Raw genomic sequence first — 16,168 nt, 5'->3', positions numbered from 1 at the left:
GATGCACCTGCCAGCTCTCGTTCATTCATTCTTCTATACAGGGGTGGGTAAAATGAGACCCCTGGGCTGGATCCAGCCTGCCATGACACTGGATCCAGCCCACGGACAATGTGGGGAGCCCAGGCAGGCTTCCCACTTGTCCCTGCCCTGCCCGCATACAGGCGAGGAGGGGAGGAGGGGAGAAGGCTTAAGGTGCTATCCCTGCCCCCAGCACAATTCCACTGACTGGTTTCTGGCCAGAAACCAGCCAATGGGAGCTGCCTGTTTGAATAACAGGCAGCCACGAAGCACCACTTCCCCACCCCTCCAGGGATCATGGTAATTCACAGACCACATGACTGCAGCCTGTGCATCATGGGACAGGCAGGGAGCCTGCTTCAGAAACACGCAGGGTTCTGGTCAGGAGTCACCCAGGTAAGTCTTCTGGCCAGATCCTGCCTCTGGCACCTAAGCCCCTCCTTCCCCCAACCCTCTGCACCCATGTCCCCTCCCAGATCTGGCATCCCAATCTCCTGCCTAAGATCACTATCCCTTCCTGTCCTAGCTCGCGATCCAATCCCCTGCACCTCCTCCTATATCCCAATTTCCTGCCCTAGGTTGCAACCCAACCCCCGGCACCCCAGTCCAGTGCCCCAGGTCACAACTGCCCCCTTCACCCAAACTTCCTCCCAGACCCCACAATCCCTCCTGCACCCCAATCCCTTATCCCAAGCTCCCTTCTGCACCTCACCTCCACCCCAGACCCCGTACTTCCTCCATCCGATATCATGGAAGAGAGCGGCCCTCAACCACTTTCCAAATTCTTGGAGTGGAACCCCTATCAAAAATTATTGCCCTCCCCTGTTCTATACCATGCATTATTTCTGTATAGAAGCCTGAAAGAGGGGAGAGAACTAAAGGCCTAGGAAATTAACAGAAATATCTGACTTCTTATTAAACAGAGACTGATATCCTATGAACAATGTAACTTCATTGCCCCAGTTCCAGTATTCTGCATCTAACTTGCACTGGAAGACAGCTAGCCCCCAGGACATTCTCAGTGGTTTTATCCAAGAGGAGCATGACCCAGTGAATAAGGCACTGGACTGGGAATCATGGCTCTTACACTGATCAGCAGAGTGACCTTGGCCAACTCACTTTGCCTCCACTTTCCTTCCCATCCTGTGCTTGTTCATGTAAATATAAAGCTCCTTGAGACAGTGACTATTATAGTAGATTCGTATGGTGCCTGGTTCAATGGGGCCCTCAGTCTCAACTAGGGCCTCAAGGTGCCACCACACAATTAACTTACGATTTCTAGGGTGATAGTGACCAAATGCCCCAAGTAGCATTGTACAGCACCTGACACCATATTGCCCCAGAGGAAAAAATACCAGTGAGTTTCCAACCCTACAGGGCTTATATATAAACAGGGAAAGGAACAGAGCATGGGGAAGCGACATAGACCCCAAACTATTGCTTGTTTGATGTTACACTGACTTACTTTGATTTCCATCTGAATCCATTTTTCAAATTAACATACATCCCCCCCTCTGATTAGGGTGGACCAGAAAAGATGATAAACATACAGAATTCCCCTCCCAAGCCAAAATATCCTCCTGAACAATTTCCACCCAATATCCATTAGGATGGCAACTCCCAGTATGGCTTTAAATATGCCATCCAGCTAGCCCGTATGCCATTCCATTCACAGAAATCTCACACTCCCACATGAATTTGTGCATGGGGGAAAATGAATGACAACCAAGGAACTATAGTGAAGGCTGAATGGTAGGGATGCTGGCTGCATGGTGGGGATTTTCCACCGGGTTGTGAAAGCAAACAGGAGACTTGCCTTATTTCACAAAAACATGAATGGTTGCGAACCAAACGAAAAAAAAGATTAGCTCAGAAGCTACAGAAGACAGGTCACTGTGCCCCAATGGGACGTCCATTCCTGTTCAGGAAGCAAAGTGCTTCGAAGGTCATTCTCAAGCTAGCAGCCTAGATTGGCTCCATTGAAAGAAAATTGTTTTACTTATCCACTCAGAGACAATTCATCGCTCTGACGGCATTCAGCTGCTGCTTACGTTGCTCTGCATTCTGCTGCATTGTATTTTGTAATGCAAGATGGCATGGAAATGAGCAACACTGGAAGCAGCACGCAGCCAGGCAATTTCCTTCAGGGGACAAGAAGAGGCATGTGAGGCTGGAACAGGGTGCCGGAGACAACCGGAGCTGTGGGAGCCACTGAGTTTCCTCTCCCTCAGAAACAGTGAGCTTTGCTGGAGAACAGATTGTTAGCGCACTGTTAGCCTGTCCTTCCTTACCACCAGACTCCTCAAGGTTCTCCAGGGCCACACCTTGCCCAGCAGCTCAAGACCCACTAAATCAACTGCCAATCACTCTCCAGTTGACTCCAGTCCTCCACCAGAATGAGAAGCGTATGGGAAGTCGACGGGAGAGTTTCTCCTGTTGACCCCCGGCAGTAGAAACCTGTGGTGTGGAGATGCTGCTTGTAATTATTAGAACTTGGAGCACTGGCTATTGGGAATCTGGAAGCACAGGAAACAGGAAGGAGGGGGGAGGAGATGGGCCAGGCCTGAGTGAGAGCTACAGAGGGGAGCAGCAGCAGCTTTGTAAAGAGGTTTCACCTTTGTTAAATAAAGACCTGCTGAAGTTTGTTACTACCTTGCTTGCATGATACAACAAAACCCTGCGGCAACTCAACTTACAGTAGGTAGCTGGAGTTACTCAACCAAAGGTAAGTAGCTGTTCACGTAGCTGGAGTTGTGTACGTTGGGTCGACATTGTCCCGTAGTGTAGACCAGCCTGTAACCCTGTTCTGGAACAGAGTCTACAGACCACTCAGGTCTAACGGTTGATCAGGGCCCATAATAATTGAGATGATACACTCTAAAACTTTTCTGTTGTTAATAAACGAACACGTGCATCCCTAGTGAATTCTACTGGACTTCTCCACAAACGACACATAAAATTCAAAAAGATGAGCTTATCTTTGATCCTTCACACAGTATGTTACAAAACACTTGTGCTATGTAAGTGATTTCTAAGGGCTCTACATCAGCTTGAAGAGTCCTGCTTGAACAACCCCTACCAATGTATTCATTTTAGGAGTTGAACATAGCAGCATGAAATAAAAAGCATTAGCCGGGGGTGGGGGTGTGTTTTATTTCAGTAATTTCAAAACTTCACAAGGTACATTTTACATCACGCTACTCTATACTGGGCAGGCCGCTGTTAATATTCACAGTAAAATATTTTACCAATACATATGCTGGTGTTTTACTGCAGGACTGAGCTTACTCTGTGAATTTGGTGAGATTTTGTGTGTGCTGCCTTTTGTCACAGTAAGCATAAAATTATCACTGTATTGTGTTCCCCCTCTCCCCCCTCACTTTCTTGCTTATCCATAGGCAGAGAAAATAGAATGTTATCTATAAATAGTTAGCAGCTATAAATCAGCATAAAGAGAAAAACAGTGAGATACTTGAAGAATCTACTTTGAAGTTCTGCATTCACAAAGTTATCCTTCTGTAGAATAATCACACAATAATCACACAAAGGGAGAAGACATACAAACATATATGTCTGATTTTAAAGGAAAGAGAAAGGGAAAAGCTACTCCTTGGAAGGATGTCAGTAAATATTGGTAGTCATCCTGTTGTATGGGAGGCCACGTTCATGTTATGTTACTGCTGATGTCTAGAAGCAAAGGTAATAAAATTATGTCTAGATATCCAGAGTAATGCCTAGAAAAAATTCAAATGCCCTATATTATAAGGAAGAGATTGAGCTTAAGTTATGAAAAAAATGAAAGAAGTATGCAAGTAGGGTTGGCCCCAAACTGGAGGGAGTGGTGCAACTTTTGCTTAATAACTTTGGTCTCTCCCCTTTTTTCCCCCCTCGACAGAATTTCTCCCCGGTGGTTCTTTTTTGGCGGGGGGAGGGAGGTTCAGTATTTTTTGTTAAACCATCTAGCAATCCTATATCTGAGGGAGTCAGAGAAGGGCCTGGCTGTGCAGGAGCTAACGAGGCCTTTTTGCCCAATTAGCCCCACCCCATTTTACCTGCAGCCAATGCCAGGCCTGGAGGGGGAAATAAAAGGAGGGAAGCTGGCTCAGTTCAGGGCTGACCAGCGAAGAAGCAGGAGCTGGTTCTGCTGTCCACAGGACCTGAGCCAGAACTATCGGCCGCAGGAGGACCTAAGTCTCCAACCCCCCACCCCCACCCCAAACCTCCAACCCCCCCACCCCCACCCCAAACCTCTAGGTCAGTGTTTCCCAATTGGTGCTCCGTGGAACCCCAGGGTTCCGCGAAGTGAAAGTAAGGGTTCCATGAGAGTGTGGCATTGCCCCGCCCCCTCTTAAAGAGACAGTATATTTTGCAGGGTTTTTTTTGCTCGACCAATTCTGACGGGTGTTTTTTTGTTTTTTTTTCCTTGCCAAATTTTACGCTGGGAACCCCAGGCGTTCCTTGAAATTATTTTAAGCTGAAAAGGGTTCCGTGGCCAAATAAAATTGGGAAACACTGCTCTAGGTGCAAAGGGGGAGAACCAGAGGGAAATTGGACTCTTGGCTCCACTCCCCACACTGAAGGAGCAGACTTTGCTGAGTGGCTGGAAGTCCTAAAAGCCTGGGCCTCCAGCTAATCCTGGGACCTAACCACCCAGGAACCCCCCTGCCTGCAGGACCTGGCTACACCCTGTAAACCTCATTTTATGAGGAAGAAGGGATGTTCTGAAAGAGGGGTTTCCCCCCCAACATCTGGCCCCATGTAGACGGGCCAAATGTCGGAAAAGCCTCTTTTGGAAGAAAAACGGAAAAAGATATGCAAATTGTGTATCTTTTTCCAACTTTTCTTTGTAGTGTAGACATTGCCTCAGTGTTGAATTTGCTAAGCTGTTTGGCTGCGTCTAGACTGGCATGATTTTGCGGAAATACTTTTAACGGAAAAGTTTTTCCGTTAAAAGTATTTCCGCAAAAGAGCGTCTAGATTGGCAAGTGCCTTTGTGCAAAGGATTTGCTTTTGCGCAAAAGCATCTGTGCCCAGTATAGATGTGGTTTTGCGCAAGAAAGCTCCGGCGGCCATTTTCGCCATCGGGGCTTTCTTATGCAAAAAATTCCTGTCCCTGTCTACACTGGCCCTCTTGTGCAAGAACACTTGTGCAAGAGGGCTTTTTCCCAAGCGGGAGCGTCAGAGTTCTTGCGCAAGAACACTGACAATCTTACATTAGATCGTCCGTGCTCTTGCACAAATTCAAGCGGCCAATGTAGACAGGCGGCAAGTTTTTGTGCAAAAGCAACTGCTTTTGTGCAAAATCTTGCCAGTCTAGATGCACCCTTTCAGTTTCCACAAAAGCTGAACTGCTCATTTCAATATTTTCTAAATGTGTTGATTTTTCAATTGGAACTGACTTTTTAAAATTTTACTTAAAATTTCTTAAAAAGGGTTTTAAAAAAACTCCTTCAAATGTGTTATATTTAGATAAAACATGTTTACTTCAACTGGCTAGCTTTTTCTTCCACTTCTTCAGCCTTGCCACCAAACTGAATCCCTGTGCCCCCACTGTTTGCATGGATCTGTATGCAAAAGTGGTAGGGGGAGAAAGTTATGATCTTCAGCTGAACACACGTATTTGTGAAATCTGAACCCAAAGCTACACATGTGGTGTATTAGCTGCCTTTCACGTGGTGGTGATAATGCTACTATGAGGTTCGTTATTGAATCTGTTTAGATTGTAGGGAAGGTCGTCACTCATTTTTGACTCATTCTTTGCTCAAGCAAACTCCCACTGAAATAAACTGGTGTTTGTCTAATGAGAATCAGAAAACGATTATAATAAATAATCAATAAAGAACTTGAGCCAGAATTAAATATTTTAGCAAAAGTAACAGAGTGGATAACCCCTCCCCCTCCCAGCAAAACAGGATTCTCAAATTTGACTTTAAACACACTTGTGAGCACGATTCTACAGATCTGTCCCAAATTTGGGAGTTGCATTCTTTCATAAGACATTTCAGCAGGATACTTTGATGTCACAAATAATTAGGCAGCATTAACTGAAATTGGCAATTCTTATCAGTGAATGTAGTGTATGAATAATGCATACATATTTGTTAATTCTTGAAATAACTGATCCTCCTGCTTGTGCATTCATTATGAGTCCTTGGTACAAGCCGAATACCGATAATGTAAATGATCACGTTCCAAGCAACACGTTTTACATACATACATATTATGGTAGCTGCAAAGCAAGCTGGGAACACAGAAGCTACTGAAAAACAACGACAATCTTTTAACATCAATGCCCGTAGTTGCCAGGCGGCAAAGACAAGGGCAATTTGTTCCCCTAGTTAAGAGAACATTGAGATCAATGCAAGATGCAAGTGCACAGCAGTTAAAAGCAACGTTACACCTACATGCAAGAGCCTGCGTGCTCTTATTGGTGTTTAATTAAAATAAGAACAATAAAAATAAACAGGACTGGCATCAGACAGGGGCTTGAGTGGTGTTAACTCCACTATCCAAACAATTAACACTTCCCCTCCCCCCAGACACACAATAGCACAAGTCCTCAATGGAGCATCCCGGAGCGATGCAAATGAGACGTCTATTGAGAAGGAAGTGGCGGGGGCTGAACAAGCAGAGCGGACCTGAAGCCACCTACCGAGGTCAGACCTAGCGAGGAGGAACAGGAAGCTTTGGCTGGGTAGAATGCAAACCCCGGGGAGCAGAAACCAGTTGGTGGGGATCGACCTGAACGACTGGCCCAGATTTTTTAGAGTGTCACTGAGTTGGGCCCAGAACCATCTCCCTCCATAGGTACTTATGGGGCTCCCACTGCCAGAGCATCAGAGCTGCTTCTTGTGCAGACCCTGAGGGAGACCTCAAGGGACACAGAGTGCACAGGCTGAGCAAGTGTGAAGAAGCTGTTGACCTCACCCCTGCCAGGGGGAACTGGTCCCAAAAGAGGCAGCTGGGGATGGGACATAACTTCGGCAGGTGAGGAGGAATCCATATTGCATCTCCCACAGAAGCCTACACTATCCTAATGACTACCCCTTCCAGAGTCCTTAGGGAAGGCAGGCGGCACAACACTACCGCCCCGTCCAGAGTAAACCTCCAGAAGGTGCGAGAGAGGTGGGCAGAAGGGAGTGCTGGGTTTCATTTCTGCTGTAGTCTGCAGTCACAGGAGGGTGATGGGTGATTATACACTATAGCAAGTCTCACAATATTCTTCAGTAGAGAGCAGCAGGGAACAGGGAGGGGCAAAAGAGGCCGAGCGACCAATATGTTACGTTGGGACCATCAGCAGATGTGTTTCCACAAGAGTCCCAGGGTAACTGACTGACGAATATACCAACACACTGGAGATCTCAGGATTCGTAACCTATGGAAGAAGGGCTCCTCCACATTCCTAGGGTGAGGATGTGCAAATAAGAAAGGAGGAAAAACCTCGACTGGATACACATTAGGCATGGGGGTGTCAGCATCACACCTGATCAATTGAACCCAACCAGGGTCCCTTGGGACAGGGGTTTTCAAAGTTGGGTCACAGGCCTGCTCAGATAAGCTGCTGGTGGACTGAGAGAGGCTTTGTTGAAGTATCCACAGGCCCAGCGCCTCAGCTCCCAGTGGCTGCGAGTTGCCGTTTCCAGCCAAGGGGAGCTGCGGGTAGTGGCGTGGGTTAGGACCACCCAATTTGGAAGGCCACTTCCTCTTCTCCGAACTTAAAGCAAGGTCGGGGTTTGGTTGTGCCAAGAAAATGGGAAGTGCCTGGAATGGGACTGTTTTCCATACCATGGAAAGGGAGGGGCAGTTTGGAGGGATGCTATATTCAAAGTGGCCACTGCAGAGAAACCCTCCTCCCCACCATGACCCCTCCTCAAACCTCACTCTTGCATCCTCCGTGCCCTCAGCCTCCTGCCCTGCCTCCCTCCATCCCAAAGGTCCTTCCCTGACTCCTGCACCCCACACACACCACCAGCCCCCAGCCCTGATGTACCTGGGCAATGCCAGGTAAATTTGCTAGCAAAAACTATTACAAATACAGGCTGAACCTCTCTGGTCTGGCACCCTCAGGACCTGACTGGTCCTCAATCAGGGAATTCACCACAGGGGAAATCAAAGTGGTGGGGCTCCGCTTCCCGCACCCGGCCGCTAGGCGGCTCTGCTTTTCCCTTGGGGCTGCCCAGAGCTCTGATCTCCCCACAGTGGACTCTGTGCTCCTGCTGGCAGCTGGGGACTCCACTCTCTTCTCAGCGGCTCCGCTGCTGCCTGGGGCACCGCTTCTCAGCCCCCCCGGTCTGGCAACACTCCTGGCCCCAGCCCGCCGGCTTCTCCCCGTGAGTGCTCCCAACGATGCCAACCAGGCCGTTGCCAGACGAGGGCCGTCCGGATTAGAGTTTCAACCTGTTCCGAAAGCTTTTGCTGAGTGTTGTACCTGGCCCTTTCAGGGTTAAAACTAAACTTTCATTTGCATATACTTGGGCCTGCACTTGGGACAAGAACCTAACGAACCGCAGAGTGTTAATTGGGAATCAATGTAGGTCATACCCCGTGATTAGTCAACAATCAACAGCGTGCAGCCATCGCCTGACCATCCATGGCTCTTTGCCCCACCTTTGTGGCTTGGCAACCGCGCTGGCGCCATCACGAACCCACTCATGTCTCTCAGCTGACGGACCAGGTTCATTAGCTTTCAGACATCAGCAGATTTGTGCTTCTCGATGCAGAAGTCCTGGCTTCTGTCCCCACCAACCAGCTCTCCTGGAGCATCATGACAAATGATCACCTGGCTGGGGAATGTGGACTGCTGTTGTAGCTAAAAGGTGTATTTTAGTATTGGTTATAAAAATGTAAGTGTGGCGCATAATGATTTGCTTGTAAGTTCTGTAGGCTTCTATTTTACCCGGTTTCTCGTGATTAGACAACGTCTGCACTGCAAACGGAGCTGTGTTTTCTGGTAACTCCAGCACTCCTTGTCCAGAGAGCACTGCAGATTGTTTGGTGTGAGTGAAGGGAGCATGGGAAAGTCATCAGGAAGGTCCAGCTGGTCAAGACGACTTGAGACACTTGGAGGTGATGAGAGAACATCCCTGGTGCTTGTGGCTGGATGAAGGCTGAAGAAATGGGCAGAACAGCCCAGCCCTGGCAACAGGAAGACACTCCCAAAGGGGGGGAGACAAACAAAAGGAGAAGAAGCTTAACAATGAGCATCAAAGAATAACTGAAAAACCCGAGATTAACACCTTTAGGGATAAGTGACTGCAGCATGACACTGCAATGCCCATAGCCTCAAATGGGAACTTTCCTAAAAAAAGGGAGCTTTTGCCCATCACATTCAGGGTTCAGTGCTGCAAGCCAAGCCTCATGAGGAACCCCCACTCCTCCTCAGTCAGCCTTGGCTGGCCAGCAAGACGGACTTGAGCCAGGACAGACTGGTAACTATGGACCATCTGCAGCACCTGTGTGTGTGTGGGGATCTGTGTGTGTGTGTGTGTGGGGTGGGGTTGTCTATGATGCTGCTTTTCTACTGTATTCTCCATAAATGCAGCATGTTGCCTGTGTGCTTTTTATAAGCATAACACTGGGGATGTCTGAGGAAAATCAGATCTGGCTGCCCCAGCCATGGAGAGTGAAACCCATGCTCATGCTATGTGCCTAGAGGGTTGTGACTCTAAACTACTGCCTCCCAGCTAAAGGAGCTATCTCTTTAAGACCATGAGCCTCTGCTGCCCGAGCTAGAGCAGAGGGTCCCGACTCAGACCCTGCGCACAACCTGACAAAGGGCATCATTACACATGGACGTGGCAGGAGAGGTGACACCCAAAGACAACGCATGATGTTACAGAGCGGACCCCTTGTAATGGCCCTAGATAGATGATGCAAAAGCGACAAGAAATCCTGTGGCACCTTATAGACGAACAGATGTATTGGAGCATAAGTTTTTGTGGGCAAAGACCCACTTCGTCAGATGCATGTAGTGGAAATTTCCAGAGGCAGATATAAATATGCAGGCAAGAACAAGGCTAAAGCTAACGAGACAAATTCAGTCAGGGAGGATTAGGCCCACTTCTAGCAGCTAATGTGGAGGTGAGAATACCAAGAGAAGAGAAACTGCTTTTGTACTTGGCTAGCCATTCACAGTCTTTGTTTAATCCTAAACTGATGGCGTCAAATTTGCAGATGAACTGTAGCTCAGCAGTTTCTCTTTGAAGTCTGGCTTTGAAGTTTTTTTGCTGCAAGATGGCTACCGTTAAATCTGCTCCTGTGTGTCCAGGGAGATTGAATGTTCTTCTACAGGTTTCTGTATATTGCCATTCCTAAGATCTGATTTGTGTCCGTTTATTCTTTTACGTAGGGACTGTCCAGTTTGGCTGATGTAGGTAGATGATAGTGGCTGATAGTTCGGTGAACCCAGTGTCCGCAAGATACCAGCTGGAGCTGCCTGTTAATTACTGGAAGCTGCAACTTCACTTCACAGGGAGGGGCTGCCTTACAAATTCGGAAATCGGGCCTTTCCAGGAAGTTCTGGAAGAGACCCAGCTGTGGGAAGGTGCCCCTCAAACCTTACAAGACCTGGAACGTTGCAGTTTAGGTGGCTCCCCAGGCTGGGTGCTTTAAGACTGTCAGTATCATCTAATAATCTCAGATCTGGGAGGTACAACTCCCCAGACCCTCTGGTACCGACTTGTCAGTGCTCTGTCAACGTGAACTGAGTTGCACAGCGAAGATCTTGCCATGGTTCACTCCAGCCTTCCAGGGCAAGGACAGAATGAAAATGCAGCAACTCCAGCCTCAGAAAACGTTTATGACTCCCAGGGTGTGATTCTGCCCCAGAAAACCGTGGCGTTGTTACAGAAAAGGGAATTCTATCCGCCACCCCATAAAAATTGCCTCACAAAGGGAAGCAAAGCTATTGATTCTTAGAACTGTCTGAAGTCAAACTTAACGAGGAGTTTGGCAAGCCGGAGACGGAACAGCAGACTAAAAATAGTTTTATATTTTTACCCAGAAGGAACCTAGCAACCCTTGCCACAGAGGCTACCGAGCCAAGGTAATAAGAGACCGTGGAGGTCTCAGCTCCACAAGTAAATGATACCGGCCATTGGGCAGGGCTGGATCCTCTGCAGAAGTTAAAACAGCAAATAGTGAGTCCGTGCAAATATACCATCGCAATGCTGCAAGAGCAGGTCCCAACGTTAGCAAGGTGGCAGGTGCTAGCTGGGAAATGTTTAGAGCAGAGATGGGAGAACGCCACACATGCTGTGAATGGAGCTGAAGACTGAAGCTTGCACTTTAAATTGTAGCGAATCCATCGCTCCCTAGGACTTCAGGGTTGTTGCTATGCAACACACCATGGCCACTTGGAATTTATAGCAACAGTGGCAAGGAGAGAACAATTTTCCAGTTTCAGAAACACAGGCTCCTACCTCATGAGCGAAGGGAGAATCTTCAGGACCTGACAGGCCTTTTCTGCTGTGCCTGATCTCAGCAGCTCTGCTTCTGTCCGGCAGCTGAGCGTGGTGCATATTTGCACACACACCAGTGGGTCACTTTCCGTGTTCCCGCTAAGCTGAGCGCTTGGGAAATGCCTCCCAGCTGATTCGCAGGGTGCTCACAGCTAGCACCAGCTGGCAGCATGTGTTTGTACGGGTGGTGCACATCCACACATACCTTGGTGCGTGTAACAACATTTATTCTGCACATGGATGGAGACAATTAGAGGGAACATTGGTCAGTTCCTTGTAACATATTTTAGAAATGAAAATTCAATGCTCTGTGAAGGGAAGAGGGTGCGGAAGAGAGAAATCTGAGGCTAGAAAAAAGCATTTTGCAACAAACGAAAAGGTAGTTTGGAAAGAACATGTGTGGGATTCCCCTGTCGTCTCCACCTGTTTCTAAATGAATAGCTGCTTCTGCCCTACAGGAAAGATTTTGCCTTGAAAGGTTGTTCTCCAGCATGATTAATCTCAACAAGCAAGGGTCACGTACGAGCTCAGGTGTCATGCTTCCATTCCTACCTGGATGTACTACGATTTGTTGATGAGATATTTATATGCTATCTGCCACAATCTTGCTCCAGCCCTTCAAATGTATCCAGCTTCACATCACAACACTACGCGCCATACATCAAGTGGTGCTACCATTGACTTTGTTGTGTTCATCAACAGAGCAAGAGTCCCCTACGAATCTATGGCTAACGAACAAATGCACTCTTTGTGTAGCCCGACCGTCATTAGAATGGGACAAAGATTTTCAACAATACTTGGTCTCTACCTGGTTGCCTCGTAGGAATATTTTGAAAGGTCTCCATGAGGTAAAACTGAGTTCATCATACAGCTTCCATTGAATAGGTTCATTGGAAAGAACTTTTATGAATGAAATACTACACCCTGTCTCCAGCCCATCTTCTCACAAAGAAGAATCCATGCCACAGGCTGGAAATCCCATTCAATTTTTTTTTAAACCTGCTTCAGTATAGATTCAGGGAGATCCTGGAAAGTTAAGTGACTCTCACCCTTCAGCTTGTAAAACATGGGCCTACAACTCCACAGGGTCAAAAGCTCTTACCATCTTCAGCAGTGTTCTGTTGTCTCGGAGGGACCCAACCATTCCAATAAAGGAAACAGCAAACATTGTGATGCCCAGAAGGAGGAGAAGCACAGCCGGAGCTAGGAAAATCCCTTCCAAGGTTCTGTGCTTTTGTCTTTCCACTTCTGCATAGATTCCAATGCAGAGAATCACCAAGCCGATTATCTGCAACAGAAACACATACATTACGTCAGACATAAGGGCTGCTGCAGGGTTACAGTAAAACAAACCCAGCTCTTATATGGAGAGACAGAAGGGTGAGATCTAGTGTTAAACTCACCAGGGCCTGGTTTTGGTCTCATTTTCACCAACGTATCACGAGGGATGGGTTAGAAAACTTGATTTGCCATGGTAGCCACCCAACACCGGGCACTGACGTCTCCACTGAATTGCTTTGGCCCGGCTGTGGCGACCACAGCGAAGTGGATTTGGCATTAGTGATTAGCTCCAATGAAGCAAATGGAGTTCCATCAGGGCAGAAAGCAGAGAGAGCAGAATGCCTGGGCCTCTAAATTTGTATTAAAAAAAGACCCGTCTCAGCTTGGACCTTCATAGCCCAGTCCCCACACTCTGCATGCCTGAAATCCAAACTCCAATCTGGCTTTTGTAAATGATAGTGGGCAAACAAAACACACTCCAGCTGTGAACGTAACCCAAACATTAGGAACTTAAATGTGAAGCCAAAGATTGCAGCTCCAGCCCCCTAATACCCGTGGAAAGTGAAACACCCAGTGACAGCCTGAATTAGTGTTAGGATTAGGCCAACCCTTGCCTACAGACAACCCCCTACCCTGAAGCAAATTTTTTTCCAGCAACCACACATCATACCTCAGACATTCACCCAGGAACCTACTCCTGCTATAAACCCCGTTGCCAATTCTGTCTACACACCTGTACAAGCAGCAACACCATTACAGGACCTAACCACATAAGCCACCACATCAGAGGCTCATACAACAGCACATCCTTCTAATGTGATCTATGCCATCAAGTGCCAGCAATGCCCCTCGGCCGTGGCTATTGGAGAAACTGGACAGTCTCTGCAACAAAGGTTAAACGAACACAAGTTGGATATCAGAATTGGTAACACAAATGCCCAGAGGAGCACATTCTAACTTACCTGGGCAATCATGACAGGATTTAAAAGCAGCCATTCTTCTACAAAGGAATTTCAGGAACCAACTAGAGAGATATACCTCTCTCATAGAACTGGAAGGGCCCTTGAGAGGTCATCGAGTCCAGTCCCCTGCCCTCATGGCAGGACCAAGTACCATCCCTGACAGATTTGCCCCAGATCCCTAAATGACCCTCTTAAGGATTGAACTCAACCCTGGGTTTAGTGGGCCAATGCTCAAACCACTGAGCTATCCCTTCCCCTGAAAGGGCAGAACTGGCCGTCATATGCAAATTTGACACCGTCTCTCATGGCTTGAACAAAGATATGAACTGGATGGGCCGTTATATTCAAATGAAATCAAAAGCTAAATAGGAGACACTTGCAGCCCACTCAAATAGCCTCATTAGCACCGGCACTTCTGTTGACAGAGTTTCCCTCTCCCACTTCTTTTTCTGTTATAAATCTGGAGGTTCCACCTTTTTTTCTCCACTCATCTGAGGAAGTGGGTTGTGCTCACGAAAGCTCATGATATTATTTATATATTTTTGTTAGCCCCTACGGTGCTACAGGGCCCCTCTTTATTTTTTAGAGGGGAGAGAGGGTACGGAAAACCAGGAACCTTGGGAACTGATGCTTTTCGATCCCCAGCTTGAGTGAAAAGGCTCCATATTGTTCCCGCTGACACGACAAGTTATTATGTAAGGGATAGAACAGCAGGTGAATGAAATGAAATGTAAGAATTAGACAGCAAAGAGCAATTAGTTATCTGAAGGCTGCAGCAGTGACATTTTAATACCTGCTGTAAGTCTCTGGGCTCAAGAGCAAACACCTGCTGCCTGCATTTTAAAGCTGCTGAGCACCCCCAAATCCTTCTGGATTCAACAGGTGCTCAGGACCTGCCATCACTGCTCAACATGTTCCTCTGCTGTTTACTCCATTTGGATGTGATACATTCCTTTGCTGTGCAGGGGTTTTTCTGGCTCTTCCTCATGGAATCATCGAATCGTCAGAGAATCCTAGGATGGGCAGAGACCACAGGAGTCATCGAGTCCAAAGCAGGACCAACCGCCCAAAGCAGGACCAACTGCAACTACATCATCCCAGCCAGGGCTTTGTCAAGCCGGGACTTAAACACCTTTAGGGATGGAGATTCTGTCCCCTCCCTAGGGAACCCATCCCAGTGCTTCCCCACCCTCCTAGGGACATAGCTTTTCCCTCATATCGCAGCTAGAGCTCCCTCACTGCAACTTGAGACCATTGCTCCTCGTTCTGCCATCCGTCACCACTGAGAACGGCTTCTCTCCAGCCCCTTTGGATGCTCATAAGTACAACTACAGCGGGAAAAGCTGTTCAAGAGGCCGTGCTCTCTAAGTTAGCTCATTAGAGATGCAACACTCCATTATGGATAGAGCGCTGGCCAGGGTACTGGGCTAGGAGTCAAGGGACATGGCCTCTGTGACCAGATCTGCCACTGGCCTGCCAATGCGGGTGGGGGGCAGGGTTGATTCAAAGGGCTCTGGCCACTGCTACCCTTGACTGCCGCACCACCCATTTCGGGCAGCGTGAAGGGCTGGAGCAACTCACACTATGGTGGCAGTGAGGGCTGGCATGGTGCACTCCGGGCTGGCTGCTCCTGGCCCCGCCCCTTCCACCTGAGGCCCCGCCCCTTCTGGGAGCAGGAGCCAGAACCCCTCTACACCTTGCCCAGAGTCCTGCAGAGGCTGTCAGGGCCCCTGGATGTGGAGCAAGTCGCTTTTCTGATGTTCGCAGCAAACAAGCAGAGACGTCTGATCCAAATGTAAAATACTCTTTTGAACAGGCTGCAGCAGAACAACCTTTTACTTTCTTGAAATCCAGAATCTTAACACACAAGAACCAAAACCAGAGAGAAATCGACAACAAGCTGCTCCATCGTGCCAAGAGACATGGCTGCCCAACACCCAGTCTCAGCTGGCCTGCTCCCCTACAGACCTTCCTAGCCTGAAAGCAAGCCCTGCAAACCCCTTCAAGAGCTAAGGAATGTTAAGACGGGTTTTCAATATAGTGCCACTTTCCTTCTCTGTGCCTCCATTTCCTCTTCTAAACCCTTTGTCTGCCTTCTCTGTTGAAACTGTAAAGCTTCGGGAGCATGGATTGTCCCAGGTAGGGATATAAGCAAATGCTTATCAGATAGTCGGCTCAACTACACGCTCCCCCCGCTTGCTACCTCTATCAGCGAGAAAAAGCTGCTTAAAAGCCGCCCCCCCCCAGCACTGTCTTCATGGGGAGGGGTCAGGGGCATAATGGGGAACTAGCAGCGCTTCCGCCTTTGAAGTGTAGCAAGAGTGGGGCTCTTGTATATTTCAAAAGCAGAAGCGTCAGGGGAGCAGGGGGTGAATGGGGGATGCAAGCAGTCCCCCGCTGGCCCTGCACTCCCTGCTTCTGAAATGTACTAGAGCCCCACAGGGTAGG

General features: G+C 48.1%; 1 protein-coding gene across 1 annotated transcript in view; it reads right to left on the bottom strand.

The window, feature by feature from the left end:
- Window positions 1-16,168, bottom strand: part of LOC102447849 (tetraspanin-15-like) — a 224,575-nt gene that overhangs the window by 172,397 nt on the left and 36,010 nt on the right. Inside the window, exon 2 of the mRNA XM_006129103.4 lies at window positions 12,580-12,765. Coding sequence (XP_006129165.2) covers window positions 12,580-12,765 — 186 coding nt within the window. The remainder of the gene's footprint in view (window positions 1-12,579; window positions 12,766-16,168) is intronic.

This window comes from Pelodiscus sinensis, chromosome 28 (assembly GCF_049634645.1).
Source record: "Pelodiscus sinensis isolate JC-2024 chromosome 28, ASM4963464v1, whole genome shotgun sequence".
Classification (NCBI taxonomy): domain Eukaryota; kingdom Metazoa; phylum Chordata; order Testudines; family Trionychidae; genus Pelodiscus; species Pelodiscus sinensis.
This window is presented reverse-complemented; position numbering and strand designations above follow the sequence as displayed.